Raw genomic sequence first — 27,210 nt, forward strand, 5'->3', positions numbered from 1 at the left:
GGCATGAAGAGCCCCTGGGGACATTGTCTTACAAGACTAGTTCCAAACGGTCGCAGTCGTTCTGCCATCTGATTGGTGCCAGAAAATCTTTGTGTTTTTCTGCCCAATCAGAGTGAAGTGTGCTTTAGAGTCCTTTCGTATGTTTTAACACGGACATATACTTGTAGGGCAGTTGCTCGCCATGTTTGTTAGGACCGTGCGACGGAGATTTGCTTGAGGTGAAAAGTTTCAGTCTCGGCACACAACGTAAGAGAAATCGATCAGATTGTCCGCGAAAGTCTTACCGGAAATTATACTGAATACTTTCGCAGGTATCACTAGAGAACGTGTTTTAAAGTTTGTGAGGTTTGTATACCACACGATGGTTGCAGTCATTGATATGTCGCTTTAAACGATAAACGAGATTTAAGCTTAAATCTTTCTAGATTTTTTGCATAATTTGCTGTGACTGAAACTTTGCGAATCCCGTGAAGTTATTTCCTCGCACGGGCCACGCAGGTATGTCGAGCAACTGGTACTTGCGAAACTTTCTGTGCATGCCAAACTCTAATCTCATCTTCGCTCGAAAAAAAAGAAAAGCTAAGCGTGGAAATATTTGCTTAATAGATGTGGGTAGATGACCCTGTACTACTAAGCTGACATTTGCAATAAAGCAAACCCGCCCTTTCCATCCAATATTTCTTGGTCTTTGGTTTTGTTTTTCCCACTGAAAACAGCATCGGATCGATTCCCAATGATCAAAGGTATTTAACTTGGTCTTCAGCAATCGACAGACTGAGGTGAAATGACAATGACCAAGGGACTAGAAGAGAATCCGTGGCCTTCCTAGCTCAAGAATTTCAACACTCTAGACAGCAGTTGAAAGATTAAGCTCTTTCCAAACCCCTTCGGTAACTGCCCGAAAACATCTCTCCTTCCCACGATGTTCTCGTTAATAAGTTTTTGTTCAGATTTTAATTAGCAAACCGGAAACACAGCTAAGCTTTCTCTTAGCACTTGCTGGAGGTCGTCCACGAACTTAACGTTCTCTGCAACCTTGGCCGTATTGTGAATGACTTTATTACTAAGACTAGATTTTGGCGCGCAGAGAAACCAGAAAGCTACGTAGGCGAAAGCGCCAGTTGTTCGACATACCTGCGTGGCCCGTGCGAGGAAATAACTTCACGGGATTGGCAAAGTTTCAGTCACAGCAAATTATGCAAAAAAATCTAGAAAGATTTAAGCTTAAATCTAGTTTAACGTTTAAAGCGACATATCAATGACTGCAACCATCGTGTGGTATACAAACCTCGCAAACTTTAAAACACGTTCTCTAGTGATACCTGCGAAAGTATTCAGTATAATTTCCGGTAAGATTTTCGCGGACAATCTGATCGATTTCTCTTACGTTGTGTGCCGAGACTGAAACTTTTCACCTCAAGCAAATCTCCATCGCACGGTCCAAACAAACATGGCGAGCTAGTATATGTCCGTGTTAAAACACACGAAAGGACTCTAAAGCACACTTCACTCTGATTGGGCAGAAAAACACGAAGATTTTCTGGCACCAATCAGATGGCAGAACGACTGCGACCACGACGAAAGGGACGACGACGACGTCAAGTAATCGCGAAGGGTCTGGAACGAGGACGTCATTTTTAGCGGGAAAATAATAATAAATAAATAAATAATGATTTAACAATGGACATCCACTTGCTCAAGGACGACGACGTCTGAAATTTTTGTTTATTCTCGCTTCGTCAGTTTAAGAAATGACATCGTTCAGAGACCTCCAAAACCTTCTTCTCGGTCATGGATCAAAATTTTCACCTTTATCGAAAGTTTGAGAGTACGTTATTCAATTCTTGAACATCAAAAGTCCAAGGAATTATTAAGCTTTAGCTTTATTTACACTAATTTACGCATGATAAAAGTTTAAAATATAAATTTTACGGAAGTTATTCGAGATTAAAATTCAGTTCTAAGTGTTGCTGGTATAAACAAACCTATTTTGCCCAAGGCTTGCCTGATTTTCAACGTGCCTTAGCCTGATATGTTCTACCTTTGATGCTCCTTCCTTTGGCGAGCAAACGACTCAAGTCTGTCAATTTTAATCAATGCTAGCTAGCGATCGGCACAGATCAGTCGTCGCGCTTCAAACAAGAATACTATTTTTTTCCGTGTGATTTTGTCGGAATAATTTTTATCGCTGTAAATCTAGATCTTTATCAAACATTTCGAAAATAGATTCGCAAACCCTGAGAGGTATTCACGCACGCTCATGTTGACACACCGATCTAAAGAATTCTTTGCTGTTTAAAGCGTCTCGACGGGAGAACAGCAACACGCAAAATGTTTTAGTAGCAATAAACCGACAGTTCCATACACACAGCTTTTGACCGAAAGCAGTGGTGTATTGCACTGCCATTTAAACCTTTTCATTCAATAAAAATGATAAACAGCACTCTTTCGTAAAATATACTCAAATAAATTTAAACCTAACGTGGTCGCTTTCACAGCTTGACTTGACATCTGTTGTGCGGAGGAAGGAAAATGAGTTAGTGGGTTTTCGAATTTTATTTGTTTAGAAAACTGAACAGGGAGGTTTAAATCAACCGACGAAGCGAATACAAACTCCAACCGGCCATAGACTGTCAAAAAAACGACAATAAAGCCGCACCTTTTGATGAGAAAAACTGCTTTGAAGTTCCGAGTTCACGACGACTTGAAACTGGTCCATCTCAAGTCGTCGACGATAAGACGACGACGGAATTCTTGGTCCACGCTTGCGCAGTGACGTTCTCGCTACTTCCGGTCGTCGTCCTCCGTTCGTCGTCGTGGTTGCTTAAGCTCCCTAATGTCCCCAGGGGCTCTTCATGCCCTAACTTGAAATCCACTCAGCCCCTGGGTCTCCGAGGATGTATAACCCCATACTTCATTATGCATTCAGTTCTTGGATAGAGGAAAGCAGAGGCGAAACAACAGATTTCCTTTGGGACTACGGCTTTGTTTTTGATTGGTATGGGGTTATACGGGACAAGAGTACTATACTACCCCAACATTAATTATGCATTCAGACTCGAAGACTTTGTTTTCAAAGTTTTGTCGTGAAAGACAGTGGAATGCATAATAGAGTGCCGAAGTGTGACGTCATGTTACCATGGTAGCATTTTTGCTGGATCTAAACACTATTTGGCGTCTTTCGTTACATCTCATCATAAAATGGGCCAATGCTTCGTTCCCGACTGCAATCATCAGTCAGAAAGTCACAATTGCAGCTTTTACCGTTTCCCCAAAGATCCTGCTCAAAGAAGAAAATGGATTTCTCTAATAAGGTAGGTTGATTTTTGGTACAATGACCACCATGATGCACGGCCACGTGTCGGTTATAGTTACGCGGAAGATGGTTTTATTTAACCACTCAAAAGTGCACTGACCTGTGGATTATACCTTTGAAAGACCTCTAGAGAGAAAAAAAGCTTTTTTTTACGTTATGATTAAAGTTTAAAACCTTCGTTTTCTCTCTCCAGACGAGCTGATCGTGAACCTGGCAAAGGCGCTCGAGTTTGTAGTTGTCATTTCCGAGGAAGTAAAGAAGAAGGCCCCGAGGTCTTTTCCTGGAATAAAGACAAACTATTTGAATCTCGAAATGCTCCAAAAAGGAAAAAGCAAAGAACTGAAGTCCCAGAGACAACGACTATCGAGCAGATCCTTTCAGAATCTTCGACGAAGAGCAACCAGAACGAGCCTTGCGAGCTCAGTTGCGAGGAGATGCAAATGAAATGCACTACTTTGCAGACTGAAAATATCCTGCTACAAGCAGAGCTAGGGACATTAAAGACCCAAGTATCCGAGTTGAAAGAAAAAGAAAGCTACTTAAAAAGAAACTACAGCTCTTTTAACATGGATTCAAAGGTAATCAACATGGAAACTGGCCTCCCAAACAAAGAAATGTTCCACATTGTTGTCGAATATGCCGAAAGATACCGCAACGATATTGTTTACGTGTGTGGCTGGAAAGTAGACAAGATATCTTTTGAAGATCAAATATTGATAACATTGATGAAGATTAGACATAATTATCATAACTTACATTTAGCTGAACTTTTTAGTTGCAGTACTGCTACAATAGCGAATATTGTGACAACATTTATCCATGTTTTGCACCAAATTCTATATGAAGATCAAATGGAGATAGCTGTTCCATCCAGACAAAAAAACAAAACTTCACTTCCAGGCTCATTTAGCTTATTTGGAGACTGTCGTATGGTAATAGATTGCACCGATATCGAGGTTGCTACACCTAAGCTTATGAGTGACCAAAAATTGACATATTCAACGTACAGGGGTATGAATTCTTTTAAGACAATTGTTGGTGTGGCACCCAACGCGGTTATAACTTATGTAAGTAAACTTTTCCCTGGCTCAGTATCAGATAAAGTAACGGTTCAAAAGTCAGGAATATTAAAGCATTTTGTTGCTGGGGATATTATACTTGCGGATAAAGGGTTTTTGATAAATGATATTGTTCCTAATGGTGTATATGTGAACATTCCCCCATTCTTGAACAATGGAAAATTTACAGAAAGTGAAGTTAAGTTAACAAAGAGCATTGCAAAATGTCGTATACACGTAGAACGTGCTAATGCTAGATTGAAGAACTATAAAATTTTAAATTTTGTGCCACCATACTTGCGATCCCTCTCTGGTAAGATTATACAGCTATGTGGTGCTTTAGTTAATTTACAAAACCCATTAATTAAGGAAACCAATGACACTGTTGACTTTGATTAGTCATTTTAATTGAAATATTGATCATCTTACATCAGTTTACTAAGGCCTGGTATACATTGGCATTGTCTGATCATAGTTAATCAATTAACTGTATTCTGATACAAAGAGTGGACAGGTGTTGTGTGATCTGTGAAAAGCTTGTAACCCTATTTTACTTGCTCATGATACAAGGAATCATGATACACAACTTAATGACAAACTATTTATTTCTGATCAGTATTCCTGCCACCACACCCTTATGCTAGTCTTATTATGAATTCAGATAACCAACTGTATTCAAATACGATTACAATGAATCTATCATTTTCTTGTCTCAAGTAGCTAATGTAAAAACCCCAGCAAATGTTGCTGTTTAAAGAAAAACAATTTTAAGATTAACATGAACATTTTTATTTTATATACACCCTTCAGTTACTGCATATTTGTTGTAAAAGTTGCAATGATTTTACCAAATAAAACAATATTTTAAAAAATATTTCTAAAAGTATGTATTATCAAATCCATTACTTTATAAAAAACTACATTAATTTTACAACAAAGTCTTAAAATTTAAAGACCACCATCAACAAGTGCAGGAATCATGTGAATTGTATAAAATTCTTGAAGTGAAAGAAGATTTGGTTCCCATGTGCAGTCTTTCTGGATTGCCAACACAACAGTTTGCATTGTTGTCCAAACCACAAAGTAACAGATTTGCTTCCCAGTTATAAACAGCTGACCCTGGACTTGATGCCAGTAGTGGTGGGATTGTTTTAAACAATAGCCAGCATCTCTCTTTACTAAACAGAACTTAGGGTCTTTAACAGCCTCCTCAATTGTTGAATTGCGATGTGTGTAAGGGCATTTGACTTCAATGATCGCATTGTCATCAACAAGTCCATCTGGTGATGCACCCAAAACACCAGACTTGTGTAGCCAAAGGCCACAATCCTTTACTACTTTCATTGTTAATTTGGTGAAGGCCTTTATTCCTTCTTTCTCGTTAACGACACCCCATCGAACAGCCTGCACTCGAGAGATGTCGTATTCTCCAAGAACACGCTTGATAAGGGAAGGAGTGACTCTTTTTGCTTCAAGAACTGGACCAAAATTGCTAGCAGTCAAACGTCCTTTTCTCACCACATGCCACTCTCCACATTCACGTTGCTCTTTCGTGATCTCACAGACTGATTTCACTTGCTGCTCACTTACTTTCAATTTTTCCAACAAGAAATTTGTATCAAGTCCGCTTTCAACAAACTCTCTCGATAAAATGATTTCTTCGACTGTGGAGATCGGCAGACGATTCTCTTTGTCAGGTTCGGGGCTCAAAAGCCATAACATTCCTGTGAACTCGCCGTATCTCTTCAGCTTGTTCCGTAGCCATTCTCTGTCCTCATCTGTAGTTTTTCGTTTTAGGACTTTAGTTTCTTTGGGTGGATACAGATCTTCTACCGTTTTAACCACCTCGGATGCCTTTTGTTTCTTCCACTGACATTCGATGTCAGTTCTACTTAAGTTGTGGTAGCCATGAAGGAACAGAGCTACAGCGTGACTACACTTTGAACCGCCACGAGGGCACTCGCATTCTGTGGAACGTATTTCGTTTTCTTGAAGATATATCTGCGAAGGAAAGAGAAAAAGAAATATAAGCTTACTTTTCAAGATTTCCTTTAAACGAAGATTCGAAATCACTTAATTTAAATAAGTTTTGGTTTGGCGATGTTAACGGATAGACATCGAGTAATAGAAATTTTACACTTACTGTGACTTTATACGTCGTACTTTTCATGCTCGCTTGCACTGACCCTCTGATAATTCCATCACAATAGCAAAAAGATAGAACGTGTCCAGATTGGTAATGGTTTTCGCCACGGTTTAAAGATTTAGGCTCATCTGAGAAGTATTTTGCGAGCGATGTTATCGACAACGCCGCCATGTTAAACACATGTGAGTTTGTTTAGATCCAGCAGAAATGCAACCATGGAAACGTGACGTCAGGGCTTCGGTACTCTATTAAATGGTACTCTTTCCTTATTAGGAGTGCTTACCTTCCGTAGCCATCTTTGTTTCTTTGTTCTTAGGCGTTCTCACAGATCGCTACCGTTCTTAAAGCAAATCAGATATTTACTTTAGTATATCTCATGTGCCTTTTTGTTGACTGAAACTGTTCAGGCGTTAAAAAAATCCCACGTAAGCGGCGCAGACAAACTGTTCAAGCGTAAAGGTTTGAATAATGTCAAAACACAAGCGAACCTCAGAGAACGATAAGACCACTGCCGAGGAGTTTTGCGCGTGACGTCACTCGTATATCTTTCATGGATTTTCCCTGGCATCTGCAAACCAATCGGATGCCAGAGCCTTCAGAAATTAACCAATCAGAAGCTCTGTCGTTGTAATAAATTTCTCGACAGACAACACACGTCATTATTGCACCCGCGACTTCGTAAAAGTTGGTGGGCCGGTCGGCTAGTCGGTTATTTATCAACTACAGTGAGAACCGTGTGAGTTCCCTCTCATTTAGACAAAGAAGTAGATTGTAAAATCCATTTTTTTGGCTCGTTCCTTGCGCCAGCCTATGTCATCGCAGGGCAAAACAGTTACCTTTGCTGAGCTGGGTTTACCATCACTAGAAGTTGAACCGAGGTCTGTAGGAGACGATGAATACTTTGATCCACCGTTGGAAAACAAATATGAATGTCCTATCTGTCGACTAAGACTGCAAGAACCAGTGCAGACGAGCTGTGGCCATAGATTTTGTCATAGCTGCATTATTCTCTCTTTAAGGTGAGCGAAGATATTTTCGCATACGTACAACATACCATACCATGTACAATGAAATATATGAAGATCATTACACTACATCATATTCATACGATGAATAGAATAGTCCCAACAGTTGTCACACCGGCAATACGTTTTCGTGACGTCACAGTAACTGGTCAGTGGTCATCAACTTTAGGCTGCCAAGCGGTTCTTTATGTTCCATATGTTCCATATGAAGACATCGGCTCTTTTCGTGGTTTTAAGTCGGAAAGTATGCATGATACTTCTCCTTGTTTGTTATATTTGATCCTTTGAATTAGTTTTTAATACTAAAACCACGTCTTGACAACTAGCGGTATAGGGGAGTCATTTTGTTTGAAGTTGTGTGCTGTTTGCTGACTTAGGCTGGCCGTCCAGCATCCTCGGAGACCCAGGGGCAGTGAGTCGATTTCAAGTTAAGGGCAGAAGAGCCCCTGGGGACATTGTCTTACAAGACTAGTTCCAAACGGTCGCAGTCGTTCTGGCATCTGATTGGTGCCAGAAAATCTTTGTGTTTTTCTGCCCAATCAGAGTGAAGTGTCGTTTGGAGTCCTTTCGTGTGTTTTAACACGCATGTATACAACAAGCTCTGTTGCACGCTATGTTTGTCTCGGCCGTGCGACGAAGCTTTGCCCGAGGTGAAAAGTTTCAGTCTCAGCACACAATGTAAGAGAAATCGATCAGATTGTCCGCGAAATCTTACCGGAAATTATACTGAATACTTTCGCAGGTATCACAAGAGAACGTGTTCAAAAGTTTGCGAGGTTCGTATAAAACATAATGGTTGCAGGCATTGATATGTCGCTTTAAACGTTAGATGAGATGTAAGCTTAAAGCTTTTAAGATTTTTTGTACAATTTGTTGTGACTGAAACTTTTCCAATCCCGTGAAGCTATTTCGTCGCACGGGCCACGTAGGTATGTCAAGCAACTGGCGCTTATGCTTGCGTAGCTTTCTGTGCGCGCCAAACTCTAATCGTTGCCTTGTAGTAAAGTCTTTACAATATCGCCAAACTTGCAGATAACGTCGGACGACCTTCAGCAAGCGCTTAAAGAAAGCTTAGCTGTATTTCCGGTTATCTAATTAAAATCTGAACAAAAACTAATCATCGAGAACATCGTGGAAAGGAGATATGTTTTCGGACAGTTACCGAAGGGGTTTGGAGAAAGTTTAATCTTTCAACTGCTGCGTTGAGTGTTCAAATTCTTGAGCTCGAAAGGCCACGGATTCTCTTCTAGTCCCTTGGTCATTGTCATTTCACCTCTTTTATCGATTGTTGAAGACCAAGTTAATTACCTTTGATCATTTGGAATCGATGCTGCTTTCATCGGGGAAAACAAAACCAAAGACCAAGAAATATTGGATGGAAAGGGCGGGCTTGCTTTATTGTAAATGTCAGCTTAGTACAGGGTTATCTACCCACATCTAATAAACAAAAGTTTCCACGTTTAGCTTTTATTTTTAATTTTTCAAGCGAAGATTAGATTAGATTTTGGCCGGGCGTGCACAAAAAAATGCGTAAGCGCCAGTTGCTCGACATACCTGCGTGGCCCTTGCGACGAAATGGCTTCACGGGATTGGAAAAGTTTCAGTGACAGCAAATTATACAAAAAATCTTGAAAGTTTAAGCTTACATCTCATCTAACGTTTAAAGCGACATATCAATGCCTGCAACCATTATGTTTTATACGAACCTCGCAAACTTTTGAACACGTTCTCTTGTGATACCTGCGAAAGTATTCGGTATAATTTCCGGTAAGATTTCGCGGACAATCTGATCGATTTCTCTTACATTGTGTGCTGAGACTGAAACTTTTCACCTCGGGCAAAGCTTCGTCGCACGGCCGAGACAAACATAGCGAGCAACAGAGCTTGTTGTAGATGTGCGTGTTAATACACACGAAAGGACTCCAAACGACACTTCACTCTGATTGGGCAGAAAAACACAAAGATTTTCTGGCACCAATCAGATGCCAGAACGACTGCGACCGTTTGGAACTAGTCTTGTAAGACAATGTCCCCAGGGGCTCTTCTGCCCTTAACTTGAAATCGACTCACTGCCCCTGGGTCTCCGAGGATGGCCGTCCAGTTACGAAGCGCGATCTTGGTTCTTCAGTCGCCCTCGCCTTCAGAATTGTCAAAAACAGCGATAGTTATCCGGACAAAGCAGGAGATTAGTTCTGTAAGATACTTTACCAGCGATTCTGAAGACTGGTTGGATTTTTAAGTGTTATTAGCATGAAGCGATGCAGATAATTGTTGAGTTTTGAAAATATCTTAATTCCACGTCGGCGCTAAGTGAGTAGTGTATGAATATACACTCACTTACCGCCGACGTGCGGTGCCTTTTCATTTTGGTAATTATTTGCTTGGATGAGAATTTTGCCTTTATAGACTGATTTTTCGCCATTCCACCCTTCTGATTTTCTGTGCCTTTAAGAACGGGTGTCCGCAATCAAAATATGAAAACAGTTCATTTCATATACTTGCAGTTTTATCAACAAGTTATCTCGTGAACAGGCACAACCAAACGTACTAAAGACATGTAATAGAGATCTACTATCAACTGCTGTCAATAAAGGCTTAATTCAAGATAAATTATAAATGAACCGATCATGTTGGAAGGTCTCAAATATTGCATATTTTCTGCGCCCTCAATCAATGGCTTATATAACAATCTTTGTCGAGCCTTAGCGCAGCGAACAATTCACAATTTCTTTGATTTCCACTTCCTTTGTAAACATCACTAAACAAGCGTTATTCTGTTGCAACAAAAGCTACTTTAATTTCCCAAACAGCTCTAATTGTTTTACACGAAAGCATTTTCAATGAAACCCACTTTATTATTATTATTGTTATATTTTTATAACTCAGTCATTTAAAACTTTTACAGGCACATGTATGTTTACCTGAAGTATATTCCACTATCTTGCATGTGCATTGCATTAATTTATGCAAACAATCAACTACTCTTCTTCCATTCATTTTTTTAAGATTAGCTTAGCTTTGCTTTACATACACATCACATGCGCTGCCACTGGAAGGATAATTATGATCCCCATCAGTGATATTACATATCCCTACAGAACATTGTTATGAAACATTCTCATTTGACTTGTAGCCATTTTCTTTCAAGGTGGCAAAATATATGTATATTGCTGAAATTAGTAAGAATTTCTTATTGACTAAAACTAGTGTAGTCATACCAGTGCTCCCTTCCCCAGTAATAAGTTGGGAAAAGGACATTTGTATGGTGCTATCATTGTTTACGTTTGGGAATATCCCATCCCTGATGTTTATTTGACTGGATGGGTACAGCAGTACACAGGCTAATTACAAGCTTTTGGTTACTCCTCATGACTTAGTGTTAACTGGGAATTGACAGCTGGCTTAATCTAATCAATTTTCTCCTGAACATTTTTAACCAACAACTTTTACTTCAGAAATACTTCTGATAATTTCCCTCTTACATTTCTAATTTGGAAGATGAATCATCATAATCATTATGTTCTTTCCACCTCCATAAACACCCAACATAAGTTCTTTGTTTATAATTCAGGCAGCTTCTGAATGTAAGAAATCAAGTTTAGAAGGTAGTTGATTCATTCAAGGCTGTTGCAATATGAGAAAAGACAATACAGTGCTTTATTCACATAAATTGATTAAATTATATTATTATAATTATTTTACCTTACAGTACTTTTGTTTTTTAAACATTTTTTTTTTTAATTTGTTTTCTAGTAGTGCCAAGATGGTAATGTTACTTTGTGAATCAGGGAGCTTTATAAACCAGAAGTATTCTATTAGCTTACTACATTTTATGTTGCAGATGGCAGTAAGTTAGTAAAGAAAGAAAAGAAAAAGCAAAAATAAATAAAATAAAATGATTAGTGAGGGAAGAGCAGCATAAAAAAGACATACTACAAATTATTCATAATTGTGATGGGAAAAAAATACTTGTTGGGAAAGTAAAATTATTGCTCAGAAAAAAATTACAGCTTAGAAAAAAAAAATTACAAACTAAGGTGGAAAGTGAAACTTAATTTATTACCATTACAGTGGACATTTTGTACTTAAACATACCTCGGTTTATTCTTCCTCTGGTTGAGCCAATTTTTGTATTTTTGGGGGCTTCAGTCCTAAACATGTTACAGTCATAGGTTTTTGGTCAAGTATGATACGTACAATAACCAGTGGGGATAGGGTGTCCGTGCAACACGGGCATGTTTTGTCTTCTCGGCGAATCTGACCGGAATGCCGTTGACATACCGATTTATACGGTTCAAGCCACTGCTTTATAAACCTGATGGTGCAGCGTCCTCGGATCACCGCTTCAGCCATTCAAAAACCGTCTCATTTTTACCCTTAGTGCTTACGCTCTTCTATAAACAAAACTTACGTGCCACGGAGCCGCCAGCGAAAAACAACAATTTCATATCGTGTGCAACTTCAGTTCGGCTTTGGCAAATTACATAATTGAGCTTGAGAACTATCCAAAAGGTGAACGGAGTTTCAAAGCTAAGTTTACAGTATTCTTTCTAAGTTTTGCTTTTTTACGCTGTCGATTTGACTCACGGCGAAAACATTGTAAAAGTCAAAGGCATTTTATGGTTTCGTCGAGATGTCCGCTGACCAATAAAATACTGTATCGTGCCTTAAAAACCGTATTTCCGCGGTGTCCCAATAGGCAAGTTCAGAAGCCCTTAACACGCCGAAAACCTCTGATTGGCTGGGAAAAAATGACGTAAACTACCGAACACTCCAATGGGCGCCGATTCACCATCTACATGCAATGAGTTGCGTCAATACCGTTGCATCTTCTCATTCTCACTGACTAAAAGAGTGCGTGCACTGAATGAGTACGATAAATGAAATGGTGTGTGAAGTAGGTGGTGGATTGCCTCTATCTTCGTTAAGAGTGGGATTCAGTTGTGTCTTCTCTGATGTGAAAGTAATATTATGGAGAACTTACCGGAAACCAAAACGAGACTGATTTACGTGATCTTGTCAAATCTGTTGAGAACGTGGACTTCTTTATGCTGCAAATTTGCGAATCGCTGGCAGGCTTGTTTTTAAATGTTTGCGACTTACGCAATTTAGGATTTGTTATTTATGTCTTCATTGTCGTCGCCCGAATCTTCATGTTCTGGTCCATCGATGGTGTCCTTGTCATCGTCTTCGTCTTCGCCATTTTCCGCCAGGTATTTGTGTTTTGGAAGACAAGACAACTAAGAACTAACATGTACGTACACGGTAAAAATGCGGGGTAAGTTTTGTCCGTATAATTTGATTTAATTGTTCATTTAATCAGTTGTATTAGTTAAAGAAGAAAACTAAGATAAATTGAAGTGTATATCTATTTTTTTAATGACATATTTTTTAGTAAGGCTCGCTTGTTGAATGTGGTAGCTAAGTTTTCCCTATGTTGTTGGAGTGGTTCGTAACATATTGGGCAATTGACAGGACCTGCTATTGCATAATTTTGCTCACCATCCTCATGTTGGTCAAACAGGCACTCTTTATGAAATGAAAGGCCACAGTTAAGCCGAATTACTCCATGATAAAAATAGGGACTTTGGGTGTGTTTTCACTAGGACAAGTTTGACTAGTTAAAGTCGGAAAAGTCCGAAAGTTCAGTGAAAACAGCTTGTTCTAAGTTAAGCGAGTTAAAAATGCAATCTGTTTTCACATGAAAAAACAAGGGATTATCTCACCTTTATGACCTGCAGAGTTATACTACCTCTCGAGATGGTATAACTTTTCCTGGTAAATGCCGCAGCCAATCACATTGCTGGTAGTGACAGATGCCTGCCAATTGTGAACTGCCAAGTATTTTCCATTCGTTCGCACCCACCTCGCGGTTCACTTTGGTTTTGAAATGGCAGATGAATTCACTTGTAATAATACCTAAATTTGATGAAATCATTAGCTCTTCTCATCAAGGCAGAGCAGAATTCGTCCTGGACATTCATAGCAGTACATTGGCCGATCCCAAACGTTAATCCCATGGTTCTATACGAATTTCCTGTAGCTAACCTCCACAGAGCAACAGCCACCTACTTCTGCTCGGTGATTGCTTCACGAAGAATTGTATTCTGCTGCATTAACTGAAGGCCAGCAAGGCCACAAATGTGTTCAAATGTATCCCTGCTTACCCTGAAGTGCTCTCGCCTTAGATGATCTTGATATCAGTTTAAAACTTGAGAAGCTGTTCAAACCAAAACTGTGGTCTTGGATAAACCCACACTGTCTTGTGCTTACGGTAATAGCGGGTGTTTTGCTGCTGGATTGTCCGGATTAAAGCAATCCGTTGCATCCTCTCCATATGTCAAGACATTAGTCACATCCTCTGAAAGAAATGTCATCCCCTTCGACGAAATATGACGAGAATCAGTATAAAAGAAGTCATTAAAAATGTTTCGTCTCCCGCCATTTTATCAAAGTTGTGCGCTTTTGTAATTTGAATCTTCTGAGTAAACGGCTTAAATTTCACTGTGAAAACACATGTCAAGTTTAACTAGTAAATGTCGGTCTGTAAACAAACATGTAAAAAGAATGTTCAGCTAGTTAATCGACCTAGTGAAAACACAGCCTTAAAGACTGTGGACCACGGTTGACCGCGACAGTTGGGAATGTGTCACGCAACAAAAATATCAATGAGATGTCACCGCCGTGCCTCTGAGACTCTGTGTTAACAGGATGCATATTTTGGTCACATGCAACACTGTGTCTGGCTCAGGTCCAAAAAATGAATAGCCCATTGGAAGACCCCGTTAGTCTACTGTTCCATCCAGTGTTGGAAAATGATAAAGCTGCAAGGCAAAAAAAAAAAATTGCAGGGTATTGTTTAGTTTTTATTTTTATGTTAAGTTAATTTGAAGTACTGTACTTGTACTACAGTAACCCTATTTACATTTAACACAGATTTCTACAGTGTAAGCATTTCTGTCAATGAATTTACCAACCTGATACTTTCTTCTTCCTTTAGGCAACTTTTGTGTTTTCCTGTGGGTGATCCAAACTTCACAAAACAAATCAGTAAGAAATTCTGCTGCAAGCTAAGATATTTTTTGGTGCCTGGACCTCTTGGGTAGTGTTGTATTTCCAGGTGGGAAAGTCCCCTGTCAGAATGCTAACAAATTGCCTCAAGTAGTTGTTTGACTCGGGTGCCTCTGTCAGAAGATGGGTAAGAGCAGTGTTGTAATTTTGCACACATTTTAGATTTTGCTCAAATTCATCTATTAACCATGTTGTGCTGAGGAGTTTGAAATCATGTCAATCCTCACCTGAATAAACCCTTACTTATATCAAAAGTTCCTTGCTTGCATTGTCCTAACTGACTATTCATTTGAGCTAAAAGCGTTTTAGTTGCAAACAATTACATTCCAAAAGTCGGCATTTTCAAATTGAAATCCACCATCTTTGTTATGACATAGCAATGGTCAAGCATGCTAAATTATATCCTTACTGAAGTGGATGTAAACAAGGTAAACAGCAGAGAGGGGGGCGCCACTAATTAAATTCTCGACTTTGATTTTAATCTAGCCGAGAGGCTCTTTGCAGTCACTTAGGACACAAGGCTTTAAAAGATGTCCCAGCTTTAGGATTGAGTTGCTCTTAATACAAATTACCTTCAGCGAGTTCTTTTTCAAAGAAGGGTTTAGGTAGATTTTCCAGTTTTTACAATTTTTTTTTTTTTTTTTGCTGTGTTTATATTAAGTGGTGATTTTTATCATTTCCTTTTTCAGCTGGAATTGCTTACTAGAGGAAAGAACTGTAGAACTTAATTATCACATGGCCCCCAAATCCCTCACTACTGTCAAGTCATTGATTATTTATTTATACAAGCTAAGAGAAATATTTTGCTTTTCATCCTCTTACCATCAGCTGTACTTGTTGTTTGGCTTATAATAGAGTTTTTTCAGACCAACAGATTGTAACATACTTCTTGTAATTTATTAGGTTAAAAAATATGGTCGCAGAGGGTGTATGTGATTTTTTTGTGCAGTTGAAAGGATAAATAAGTATAACTTTCATTGGGGAACAATTGATTCATTTAACTATTCATATTGCAACTCAAAGACCAAACTATAACTTGTATTAATTTAAATTTTCCTAACCCTTTAGACATTTTTGTAGAAGCTGAGTATGTAAATTTCTGCTGGATGCTATGCAAGGAGAGAGACTGTTAATTAATTAAAACTGGTAACACCTTAGGGCTCCTTGCTGTCAAAGGCTAGTGAAAAATAATAGGAGTTGTGAACAACCCAAAGCTCAGTCAAGAGGCAAGGAACCTAATCAATGAAGTGTAATGGGGAATGGGATGTAAGCAAACAGTCAGCTGTCGTGTTCTGTGTCATGGCTTCAGGCAAGGATTTCCTTAGGCAACAGACTAGTCTTTCTTGTTTTTTTTACACACCTCCAATCATGGTGCAATTCCCATCTGTTGAGATTTAGGGAGAGTTTGACTGAAATAAAGTATTCAATTTTAATGAAATTTGTCTCTTTATTAACTATAATTATCTGATGTTATTTCCAAGACTACTGATCAAAAAGAAGTTCCTTTGCTCTAACAAAATCCATGATAATTCCTCCATTTCTCCTTAGATTTATTCATCATGTCTCTAGTACTAACATTATCTTACTTTTCTTAACTTGACATTGACCATTTGTGTTTGGGTAATTGGTCCCACTGGTTGATTCATTTCAAAGAACTTTTGAACCAAAACATAAACTTCTGTTAACATTTATTTTTTGCTTTAACTGCAAGTACATTGCACCAACAGTTGAAGCTCCAGGAAGCACTCACAGGAAAATGAGTATTTCATTTTTCTATTACATCAAAAATGAGTACTTTAAATATTCAACAATAACTTGAGATAGCAATGACACGATGATTTGCATTCTCAAGTAACAGGCTTCCAGCATGCTTTTAGGTAGGTCTCTTTTTACCTTCAATGAATTTTGTTTTTCAATATCTCCTGACCAATTTAAGTGGGATTTTCCGAATGTACACACACTTATTTGCCTGATCATGTGACTTTTATGCACAATACAGGACACAGTGCAATATTGAGGAATCACCTCAGAATAAGCAGTTATCTCGTATTTGGTAGGACTTCTTAAAATCATATTTTTGCAGGGTCTCACATCTGTAGCAAAGGCACAAGTATTCATTTTGAAAAGAGAGGTTGAACTATATTAAGCAAACATTCCAGTAGTGTTCCCAATTTGGATGAAGAAGGTTAAGAAGTTATTTGAAAATTTCCTTCGGTATATAATAAGAGATATTATTGTAGTATCTACATTTACTTAGTAAAAAGTGCACAAAAAAACTCTAGACTTACACTGTCGCAGAAGTATGAATAACTCTTGCCACCAAAAGCAATCAGAATGGGAGAGTGCCATCAACACTAACTTGTAAGGGTAAGAAGGCTTCCCTGGGATTAAGGTGTCTTGTCGCCTCACATATATTCACAAATCAAAACTAGAATATGGTAGGGGGTAGAGAAAGATGGCTACATTGTAAGTGGGTATTAGTAAACTCTCTGAAAGGAAGTGGGTTGTTTTTTTAAAAGATGCCTAAAATATTTTTTATTCACTTCCCCATGGAATAGTGGTTCACTAGAGTGTCCAGTGGAAAGTTGCAATGAAAGTGTGTCAGAGTCACAGGTATTTCTGACTATCTTTTATATAATTTTTACTATCACTGCAATTAATAGGCTTATCTGTGATTGATTACTAGTTTTCTAGGGTAGAAAAAATCCAGCAAATCCTGAAGATGACATGACATTTTCACAAAATTTGATTACAACAGTCAAATAATGATAGCAAAAAGTTTAAGATGGTTTAAAACGATTTAAGTGCTAGAACCATTTTTAACCACCTTAGATTCCTAGCTGTCTTTAATATATGTTTATTGTAATCAGATTTAGTGAACCCCATCTGTTCAATAATTTTGATATGAATTAAGTCACATACAGCAAATCAATTATCGGCTACTTTCAATTTGTTTTAGAAATCATAACAAAGAGTCAAAAGAAATTAAACTTATCATTGTGTAATAGGACAACACGCTGTCCAATTTTGAAATACTTGGATGAAAACAATTCTGATGGGCTGCAGGCACATCAGTCAATTCTGATGACAGCCAACATTGGACAAGGCTGTAGTCCTCTTAGTAATTATGTAGATGTAATTGGGCATTGCTCAGTCAAGCTATTCTTCTTTAATGTTTTAAAACTGTCCAAGGATTCATTTTGATAGTTTGAAACTTCCCATTTTGAATCCTTAAATGGACAGTTTTAAAAAAATTAAAAGATAATAGCTATCCAGAAAATTTGGAATTACCACCAGTTATACAATTAATTTTTGTAATATTTTAAGAGACTCTAAACAGTTGTTTTCTGAAACTTTGAAGAAATACAAATCTTACTATGCTGATAATATTTGAATTTAATACTTGGGCTGCAGGCACATCAGTGCTACAATTAACTAAAGGGTGTTTCTAATATGCTGTACTTTTACTAGTGAAGACTAAGGGGGAAAATGATCAAAAGATTTAAAAAAATAAATGGGAATTTTTTTTGACACCAGTTTTGGGTAAACACACAAAAAGTGGGGTAGTATCAATTCATAAAACAATTGGTTTTGAAATATAACAAAAACACTTTGCACCGCCATAAGTTTTGAGTCTAATGCCTTTAAATATTTTTTGGCATGAAGTCTGATTTGTAATGCGAGGCAAGTTATGCAAAGCTCAGTTTGTCACTTAGAATTGAACCTGTAACATTTACATTTACAAAAGTGCGTTTTGTTATTTTTTATCTATAATGATCATAGATCTACCCCGACAAGTTTGCAGAACGAGAAATGAGGGACTTGCAGGTTTTATGTCAAGCAAATAAAGGAAATGAATGCCTTTGGAAAGGACCCCTTGGAAAGTTAGAGGTATTTGCAAATGTCAGTCAAAGATGCTTTTTACACCTGAGAGTTTTGTGGGAAGGAAAACAAATTGACAATACTTGCAACTTTATTTTGTTGAATTGGGAATGTGAATTTTGGAATGGCACAAATTGCTTTTTCAGAAAATGGAAGACATTTAAAATTATAATGGGATCTGTACAAAGTCATGTATTTTATTAAATATTCAAGGGATATGGTATAAAAATGGATGTTATTAAAACAATTTAATATCAACCCACTCAGAGAAGATTTACTGTGTTGCAAACATAGTTATCATGATCATATACTCCCCTAACAAAGAGGATATTTACTTCTGTAAGGTGTTTACAACAGAAAATGTGGTATTTATTTCACAAAGAACTGATTTTTTTTTTCATTTCAGCTGAAGATAAAAAATTTCCCCTCAGAACAAATGTTTTATTTCTGGAGGGTATAGAATATTTATTTTGTTTTTCTTCATTTTTCAATGATTAAAAAAAACCACAGCAAGCCTGACAGTATTAACCTAATGACCCATTTTCTTTTTTGGTTGGTCTGTCCAGAGAATTTTGACTTAAATGCTTGATTCAGACCATATTACGTACATAGACTTTTGATACTTTTTGTACTTTGCTTTTTTAATAATAATAATAAAGGTCTTTATTAAGAATTATTGTGCAAACAGACATGCAACAATTAACATGAATAGAATGAATAAGGAAAAAGATAAGGTATTAATTACTATTGAAAAGACATCTATTAATAAAAACTGATTTAAAACAGCTTGTCTGAACCTTAGGCAAAATATAATTATGCGACCTAGTTCTCAACTGCCCTGTTCTCTGGGGAGGTAAGAGATCACTCAACGCAGTGTTGGTGGAACAGATCCTTTCCCATAATTTCTTATCTCTATTACAACAGATATCCAAGATACTGTGTTGCTTTAAGCAGTAACCCAGCTTATAACACCTGGCAAAGAGCTTATCAATTCTACTTAAATATTTACTATAAAAAGCACACCCCCAGACCTCAATAGCATACGTAAAAACTGAAAGTTTTTACATATGCTATTGTTTCATTGAGTCTGAGGTTGGGAGGCAACTGCAGGCACTGATCACTCCAGTGAGCAATAGTGTTAAATCATTTTCAATTGATATATCTTAGGCTCACCGCAATGAGTGTCCATATGTTCTGATTGACTGTGATAATGACTGTGAGAAGAAAGTAAAGCGAAAAGATCTCCAGCAGCACATGGCAACTGAGTGTTTGCTTCGCAAAATTCCTTGTGATTATTGTAATGAGGCAGTTTTGTGGAATGGATTGGAGGTAGGTGTAGATTTCTAACTGATATTGCATTTATCATTCACACAATCATGCACCACATTGTAACCCAGTTGTGTAAATTTCTATAACCTAGGACATTTTCTTTTATGTACAGACTATAAAATGGATTTTTATGATTGTTATGTTATTACTCTTGCAAAAATAAAATGTGTAGGAAATCATTTGAAATTTATTATTTTACCTTTCAGTCATCCCTGCTCAAAATTGCCATATTTGAGTTCTTTCTAGACAGTCAAACTCGTACATTTTCAAAGTGGAAGAAAAGAATAATGGAATTAAAGCATCAAATAAGCCTCAGAAAAATTTAGCTAGCTTGGGCATTAAATCGGTGCAACAGCTGAACAGTTATTTACTTGATTTATTTGCTTGATTTACTGAATAAGAAAGTTGCATTTGTCAGTTAATAGGTTGGTTTTTAATGTAACTGTATCTGAACTGAATGATTTTAACAGCAACATTTTGAAAACTGCATCAAGTATCCACAGCAATGTGAAAAGTGTAGAGAGGAAGGTACAGAGAGAGGCAAGGTGGGATTTTTCTGTTTAATTTACCCATTCCTAAAGTTAACCACCAGATAAACCAGAACCCTCATACATATATTTATTATCATTATGAGGATCAATTTTTTAGCCATTGTCATTCTCTTTAATATTTATCATTGTCATTATTTTAACTGTTGTCATATTATTGTAAATAATTTAAAATTGAAAAGCAACTAAAGTCAGTGTTAGTGTTTATATTGCTACACTGAGATGCAATCTCTGATCAGTAAATTTTTTCCGAATTATGTAGACCTCTTGGTTGTCAGTCAAAGTCTTTAAGTACTAGAATACGAAAGCATGAGGCAAATTATGTATGCCAAGTGAAAGACTTCAGTCTGTGAAAAATTGAATAAACTGTAAAATGAGAAACAAAGTACTTAAAAAAAAAGAAAAATGACATTTTGATGAGGTTACTAAATAAATCTCATTATCTTTCCTTTAGGGGGTCAAGTGCTTAAAGTGCACCTGACCCCTAAATTCTCTTTCCCTTAAAAATATCTTCCTGCTTTGGTGAGTATTTCTTCAAAAAAATTGTTGGATTTGGTTAAACCCTCATTTTTTTATGCCTTGTTGAAGTCGAGATCCGAATGGACCACAACCGCGTAAATGGGGATCTGGGCAGAGTAGACTTGTGACATCACTTCGAGAAGACGCTCAAGGAATTCTCAGCCAGTCGTCAACCTGCGAAAGCCTTTCTAGCACTAGATTCATTCTGTGGCATATTTGCAACCAATATCAATCTAACCTTCCAAACATAACCAGTGAACTGTGCAAAATGGTACGAAATAAAGATTGTTGGGTTCTCGAAGTGACGTCACATTAGTCGCTAGACTCTTGATCCTTGAAACGCGGTCATGAGTCAAAACGGCGGTGATTTTTATGCAATTTTCCATACCTCAACAGGGCACAAAAATTCAAGGATTTGACCAAATCCAAAAATTTTTTCGAAGAGATACTCACCAAAGCATGAAGAATTCTTTTAAACGAAAAAAATTTAGGGGTTAGGTGCACTTTAAATGTGAGAATTAAATGCCCCCTTCACAGATGCACAACCCAAATTGATTTATGATGGCTGTTAATAACTGCAAGATAGTTATCGATTTCTGGTGATTTGTAATCAGCTCAAAAGAATTAATCCCTTTTCAGCTAAAGTAACATGTTATCCTTTACAATGACTTTTATACTTGAATGTTTAGTGAGGTATCATGCAAACTCTTTGATATAGTATGACATTTCTTACTGTATTAAAATGAATCTGAAAGATAGAAAAGCTCCCACTTAAGCTTAGTTACTTCATACATATGTCCATGTAAGTGACTGTATCACATTAACAGGTATTAGACGGGACGGTACAAAACGTGAACCCCCCTTTTGGACCCCCTTCTGGACCCCTTAACTAGATTACAAAAGGATAAAAACAATAAATACCTAGTACCTGAAGCTTCAAAAAGTGCCACTAGAAATGTTAATTCTCCCATGTGCTATTGAGGGTGCCATTTTGTTTATAAGTTAGAGTGGAGACCTCGGCACAAGCTACAAAACTCCTGTGTTTCCTCTGATCGGCCGCTTCGATTAGATTTTTCCACCATTTTGATTGCATCATCTCATATCCTTGGCTACCACCACTGACCAGAAAAATTGTGGTCATCTGTACACGGAGCTCTATGGTGGAATGTTGAAGGTGGGTGTGTGATTTTTCACATTTTGTATGCAATCTCGACATTCCTGAGGTCATCGATAAACAATCACGACATTTTCTTGCCAAACAATCACACCTTACCTTCAACATTCTACCATAGAGCTCGGGAGAGCTCTGTGTATGGGGACCACAATTTTCTTGGTCAGCGGTGATAACCAAGGACATGAGATGATGCAACCAAAATGGTGGAATAATCTGATCGGCCGGATCGGAGGAAAAAACGGAAGTTTCGTAGCCTTGTACCGAGGTCCATACTCTTATTTAGAAACAAAATGGATTCCATTAGAGCACAGGGAGAATTAACACTTCTAGTGGCACTTTTTGAAGCTTCAGGCAAATGATTGTAGCATGAAATGTCACTTTGATGACAACCTCTGAAGTTGCACTAGGCAGTTATTGTTTTCATCCTTTCTTAATCCAGTTTAAGGGAGGTCCAAAAGGGGGTCCAGAAGGGGCATCCACGTTTTGTACCGTTCTGGTATTAGACTTCAGTGATCTGTAAGGTAAAAAGAAATCAACATACTGAACTAACAGCTCTACCTCTGAGCGTGGTTAATAAGCTATATATCATTGTGTCTATTTTTATTCTCCACTGACCTTTCTTCTCATCAACAAATTCATCAATTAGGTTTCTCACAGACTCTTCTGTTTTTTAGGGTCTTCAATCTTCAGTCTTCAAACAGCAAAGAGAAATAGAAGAACTGAGGAATTGTGTAACTTTGCGTAGTAAAGAAGTGTGTTATCTGAAACATCAACAAGAGATAAAGGACACACAAATGATACTTGAGACACCACTAAAAGCACAAGAAATCAAGTAAGTTTTCCAGGACCTGGAGTACTGATGATTACTCTTTGGTGATTTAAAATTTTAAAGTGTTCCCTAATAGTTGAAGTCCTAGAATTTGCCAAGATTGCCCTTTACCAATTGACCTAAATCTCATTTCCATATTGGTACGAGAAAAAGTGATTTGAAATTAATCTAGCGATAGATATGGTTATTTATGAGACAGGAGAAGGCATAGCCTAATTTTTTTAATCCATTGAGCCATTTTTAATTCATAGTGACCTTTACATTGACTTACATTTTTTCAGTGAAAAGCAGTAGGATTTTTTACAATAAAAATTACAGGTCGAGAAGGCAATTAGATGGGATATACAACTGGAAGATAGAAAACATCGGAGACTGTTTCCAAGATGCTATCAATGGAGGAAGGACAGCAGAGTATAGCCCTCCATTTTACACTAGTATGGATGGTGGGTACAAGTTGCGCATGCGAATTCACTTGAATGGTGTGGATGATGGCATTGGTAAACACGTGGCATTGTTCCTTCATTTGATGGAAGGCAATTATGATGCAATCTTGGATTGGCCATTGGTGAGAAAGTTCAGAATGTCCATCTTGGATCAATCAGAAGACAAAGAAGTACGTCATGATATCAGTGAAACCCTGGTCAGTAATCCTCAATGGCAAGCATGTCAAAGACCACCAGACAACTATTGTCGTGGATTTGGTTACCCAAAATTTGCTCCTCTTGAGCAGATTTTTCAGCCACAGTACACCAAGAATGATACTCTGTTGGTGAAGTTTGAGATGATTGGTTAGTCCAGCTCTACCATGACTTGCTTGTAATCTTTAAAACATTTCCACATTTGTAGGAAGATTATAACTGAACTCTGCTAGCTTTGTGGGTTATTTGTTGATAATTAGTTGGTGACTTGTGATTTGATATACTTGTATGTCAGTTCTACATCCCTAACTGATCACTTTTGTTATAATTCCAGTCATCAGTATAATGATGTAGTGATGTAAAAAAGTTGCATAGTGCAAGATGTTGGTGCAAAAGAAAGTTAGTTTTTAAAATGGTCCTGTAATTGTTTTCCGTTGGTTTATACCTACTTTTTTAATGTAACTTGAGCATGTGCTTGCATTGCAACTAAAATTGGTTGAAACCAAAGAAGAACATATTGGGGCCTGGAGGAGGCCCCTTACAGTTGATGTTGCACACGACAATTGAGCTTTGACTGCTTGTAGCATTACGATCATGATTCTTTCACTATAATGTTCAGTAAAACAAGGAATTTTGTCGAGTTACCTATATCAGAGCTTTCCTCTTGAAAGAGTTGCCGTAGAGATCAAGCTTTAACTTGAAGTGTTGGTAACAGCCAAGAACATTTTGCCATTCTACATATGTAAAGCACTTACTATTTAGGATTCAATTTAACTGAAAATTTTAGTGCTAAATAAATGGCTTTATCTTTCTATGGTTACATCACTTTTTTGATGTCATTTCTTGAAGGGAAAAAAGTTTCTTTTGTTACTAGATCAAAAAAAAAGAAGAACTTAGTAAACAACCAGGAACTGTTCCAATTTGTGCATAAACTGTGCCCATAAAGGGGAAAGAAATGACAAGGTGAAACTATTGATTTTTATGTAAGACATTTACATGTAATGAAAAATTTTTGTCGTAGTTGAGCAAAATACAGAGACAAAATGGAACAAAATTGAACTCTCCTTTGCACCAACCCTAGGTCTCCAATGTAGGAGTTAATAGCTAAATTGAGAGTGTTATTGCATTTCAGCTCAATAAATGTAGAAAGAGTTTAACTTAAAATTACTTCTAGAAACTGAAAATATTCAAATAATTAATGTAACGACTGCTACCAAATCGTAAATGATTAATTGACTGTGGGCTTGATCAGCCATAAGTAGTACTTAGGCTGGCTTATCCAAAACTTAGTTAAACATATTGTAGGCTGAAAAAAATGTAAGAATTAGTTATAGGACTGTATGTATTTTGTTCTAAACAACTGATAAATGAAGGTGAAACTAGGTAGCATGGGGCTAGAGTGGTTCTTAGAACATTTTAGAGAAAATATGTAAAGCTATGTTAGAGGCTTGTTTTTTATGCATGAGGCTCAAAATGTTTTACGCATATTTTATCTGCTACTGTGATTTTTTTTTTCAGTTTTAAAACATCTGTATTTCCATTATTATTGTACTTAGGTGAGGAGTGGTAGTCAGTCCAGAACAATGGCAATAGGCCATTTTACAGTTGTGTACTTAGTTGCCAAGCCTTTGATTCAGAGTGAGGCTAAAGGTGACCTTGTTGTGATAGAGACCTGTATCTAGTTAGCATGATAACAAAGTGAATTACCAGATACAATGAAATATATGGAGTTCATATATTTTGAACTGCGGTATTAGATACGTATGATGCACGATCCTCGCAGTAGATAGCGCTACCTAAGCAATAGCGAAAATCAGACCTGAAAAAAATCAGGCCTGTACGGGATTCGAACCACTGACCTCTGCGATACTAGTGCAGCGCTCTACCATTTGAGCTAACGAGCCAACTGGGAGCAGGCCGTTAAGTTGATTCGTAATAAACCCGTGAACGTGATAAATCAGATACAATGAAATATATGAAGTTCATATATTTTGAACTGCGGTATTAGATACGTATGATGCACGCTCAATTGGTAGAGCGCTACACTAGTATCGCAGAGGTCAGTGGTTCGAATCCCGTACAGGTCTGATTTTCGCTATCTACTGCGAGGATCGTGCATCACACGTATCTAATACCGCAGTTCAAAATATATGAACTTCATATATTTCATTGTATCTGATCTACATCTTAGGTACACTCTAATGAGGTGAGAATCTGGTAAAATTGAAGAATAGCTGAATAGTGATTTACATTTAAAAGGCACCAAGCTTTGTATCATAACAAGGTCACCCCTTGCCTCACTCCGGTCCGAAGGCTTGGCAGCCAAGCACACAACTGTAAAATGGACTATTCAAATTGGACGCCATATTTGCATTCGGTGTATTGACTTGCGTTGAAATAGAGCATAGTAGCAGAACTTTTGTAAAAAAACAAATATGACAAATTGAATGTTTTATTTATATTTAATGAAAGTAGTACTAAATTGCTGTCAATCACTAGAAAGAGCATTTTGTATGATTTTGCACTGATTTCAATTGATAACTTCTTTGGCATTTTTAATATTAAATACAACCGTTGCTTCAAGAGTAAGAAGCAGTTCAGTGATGTCAACATCGTTTAAAATCTGCAAATTCTTTGACAGATTCTGCATCCTGTACTTTTTTGATGGTGTACTGTCGATTAATACCTTATGGTCGAGTATATCTAACAATTATTCGCCTCAGGTTCGGTGAATATCGTCAAATAATCTCCGAGACTTCGTCTCGGAGATTATTCGACAATATTCACCGAACCTGAGGCGAATAATTGTGTTAGTATAATTTCAGAGCAGATCAACAGAGAAATTTCTGAAATCATAACATTTTAGTAACATTTATTAACATTTTATTTGAACATTTTATATAAACCGCGTGGAGCGGTTTATATAGAGTCATATAAGGAACCGCTCGACTAATCCGATTGCTGGAAACTCTGCTCAGCTCTGAAATTACACTAATTAGGGATATTGTGTCTTTCCAAGTTATCATCATGGCCATGATTTTGCCACGACGTTTGGTCTTCAGTTACATTAGGCCACACTCAAAACATTTGAGGATTTTCTTGTGACAGTCCATGACTTGAGTGGCATTTGTTGCAGGTTAGATATTTCTGAACGTAGTTAATTCCGTCTGGTGGGAATTGTTGTGCCTTCTCTGGTATATCATTCTGTCGATCTATCTTTAATTTGTCGCCTTTCTTTACAGTGCTCTATTTAGTGAGCGTGAAATAAGTTGCGCTATTAAATTCTTTTATGGCAACATTTGAAATGTTTTAATATTACCCAGATTTCATTTTCTTTGTATCCTGTTCCCGTAAGACCAGGCAAAGAGAACCACTGTCATCTGTAAACAAAGCATCTGGTTTAACTATAGTGTTTCCGCGATCATTCACGGTTTCAGTAGTACCGTTGAATAAAATACGGCCACCAATGTTGACCAGGGTAATGTCTTCTCTCTTGGATTTCTCCTGTTCAATTTAGTGGTCCATTGCTTCCACGGTTACTTCATCTATATACTGAAGGTCAAAGTCCATCTTACTTTCATGGGAATATTGCCAATTCCTTTTGTTGAGAATCAATTCTACCTTTTCGGTCTTATGGTTTTTCTTTAGTAGGAACTTGTGTATTTTGACGGCTGA

At 37.5% G+C, this 27,210-nt stretch overlaps 3 protein-coding genes across 5 annotated transcripts; 2 read left to right on the forward strand and 1 right to left on the reverse strand.

The window, feature by feature from the left end:
* The first annotated feature begins 3,113 nt into the window (after positions 1-3,113).
* LOC111339069 (uncharacterized) lies at positions 3,114-5,248 on the forward strand. Its single transcript, XM_022945647.2, has 2 exons — positions 3,114-3,314; positions 3,510-5,248. Exons 1-2 carry the CDS (start codon positions 3,202-3,204, stop codon positions 4,771-4,773), a joined length of 1,377 nt encoding a protein of 458 aa, XP_022801382.2. The 5' UTR covers positions 3,114-3,201; the 3' UTR covers positions 4,774-5,248.
* Positions 4,765-6,706, reverse strand: LOC111344718 (uncharacterized). Its single transcript, XM_022951968.2, has 2 exons — positions 6,518-6,706; positions 4,765-6,375 (listed from the first exon to the last, which is right to left on the reverse strand). Exons 1-2 carry the CDS (start codon positions 6,689-6,691, stop codon positions 5,323-5,325), a joined length of 1,227 nt encoding a protein of 408 aa, XP_022807703.2. The 5' UTR covers positions 6,692-6,706; the 3' UTR covers positions 4,765-5,322.
* A 464-nt stretch (positions 6,707-7,170) lies between these two features.
* Positions 7,171-26,118, forward strand: LOC111329917 (TNF receptor-associated factor 6). 3 transcript variants are annotated; one of them, XM_088735492.1, is made up of 7 exons: positions 7,171-7,539; positions 17,175-17,229; positions 18,400-18,507; positions 19,666-19,827; positions 20,298-20,372; positions 22,743-22,900; positions 23,216-26,118. In XM_088735492.1, the coding sequence occupies exons 1-7, from the start codon at positions 7,331-7,333 to the stop codon at positions 23,688-23,690; spliced, it is 1,242 nt and encodes a 413-aa protein (XP_088591618.1). In that variant the 5' UTR covers positions 7,171-7,330; the 3' UTR covers positions 23,691-26,118. The 3 variants fall into 3 exon arrangements, with proteins under 3 accessions (XP_088591618.1, XP_088591617.1, XP_088591616.1); XM_088735491.1 differs by lacking the exon at positions 7,171-7,539 and adding an exon at positions 12,367-12,823; XM_088735490.1 differs by lacking the exon at positions 7,171-7,539 and adding an exon at positions 12,367-12,822 and having other exon boundaries at positions 17,168-17,229.
* Positions 26,119-27,210: the final 1,092 nt, after the last annotated feature.

The sequence above is a fragment of the Stylophora pistillata genome, chromosome 10 (assembly GCF_964205215.1).
Source record: "Stylophora pistillata chromosome 10, jaStyPist1.2, whole genome shotgun sequence".
NCBI lineage: Eukaryota > Metazoa > Cnidaria > Anthozoa > Scleractinia > Pocilloporidae > Stylophora > Stylophora pistillata.

Bases quoted from the DNA above. Each gene is read 5' to 3' on its own strand.
- LOC111339069 (XM_022945647.2), top strand. From the start codon at position 3,202: ATGGGCCAATGCTTCGTTCCCGACTGCAATCATCAGTCAGAAAGTCAC. The intron at 3,315-3,509 runs GTAGGTTGATTT...TTCTCTCTCCAG, and splicing joins AAATGGATTTCTCTAATAAG to ACGAGCTGATCGTGAACCTG.
- LOC111344718 (XM_022951968.2), bottom strand. From the start codon at position 6,691: ATGGCGGCGTTGTCGATAACATCGCTCGCAAAATACTTCTCAGATGAG. The intron at 6,376-6,517 runs GTAAGTGTAAAA...TTTCCTTCGCAG, and splicing joins GTACGACGTATAAAGTCACA to ATATATCTTCAAGAAAACGA.
- LOC111329917 (XM_088735490.1), top strand. From the start codon at position 12,594: ATGCTGCAAATTTGCGAATCGCTGGCAGGCTTGTTTTTAAATGTTTGC. The intron at 12,823-17,167 runs GGTAAGTTTTGT...TCACTTCCCCAT, and splicing joins CGTACACGGTAAAAATGCGG to GGAATAGTGGTTCACTAGAG. The intron at 17,230-18,399 runs GTATTTCTGACT...TAATGATCATAG, and splicing joins AAAGTGTGTCAGAGTCACAG to ATCTACCCCGACAAGTTTGC.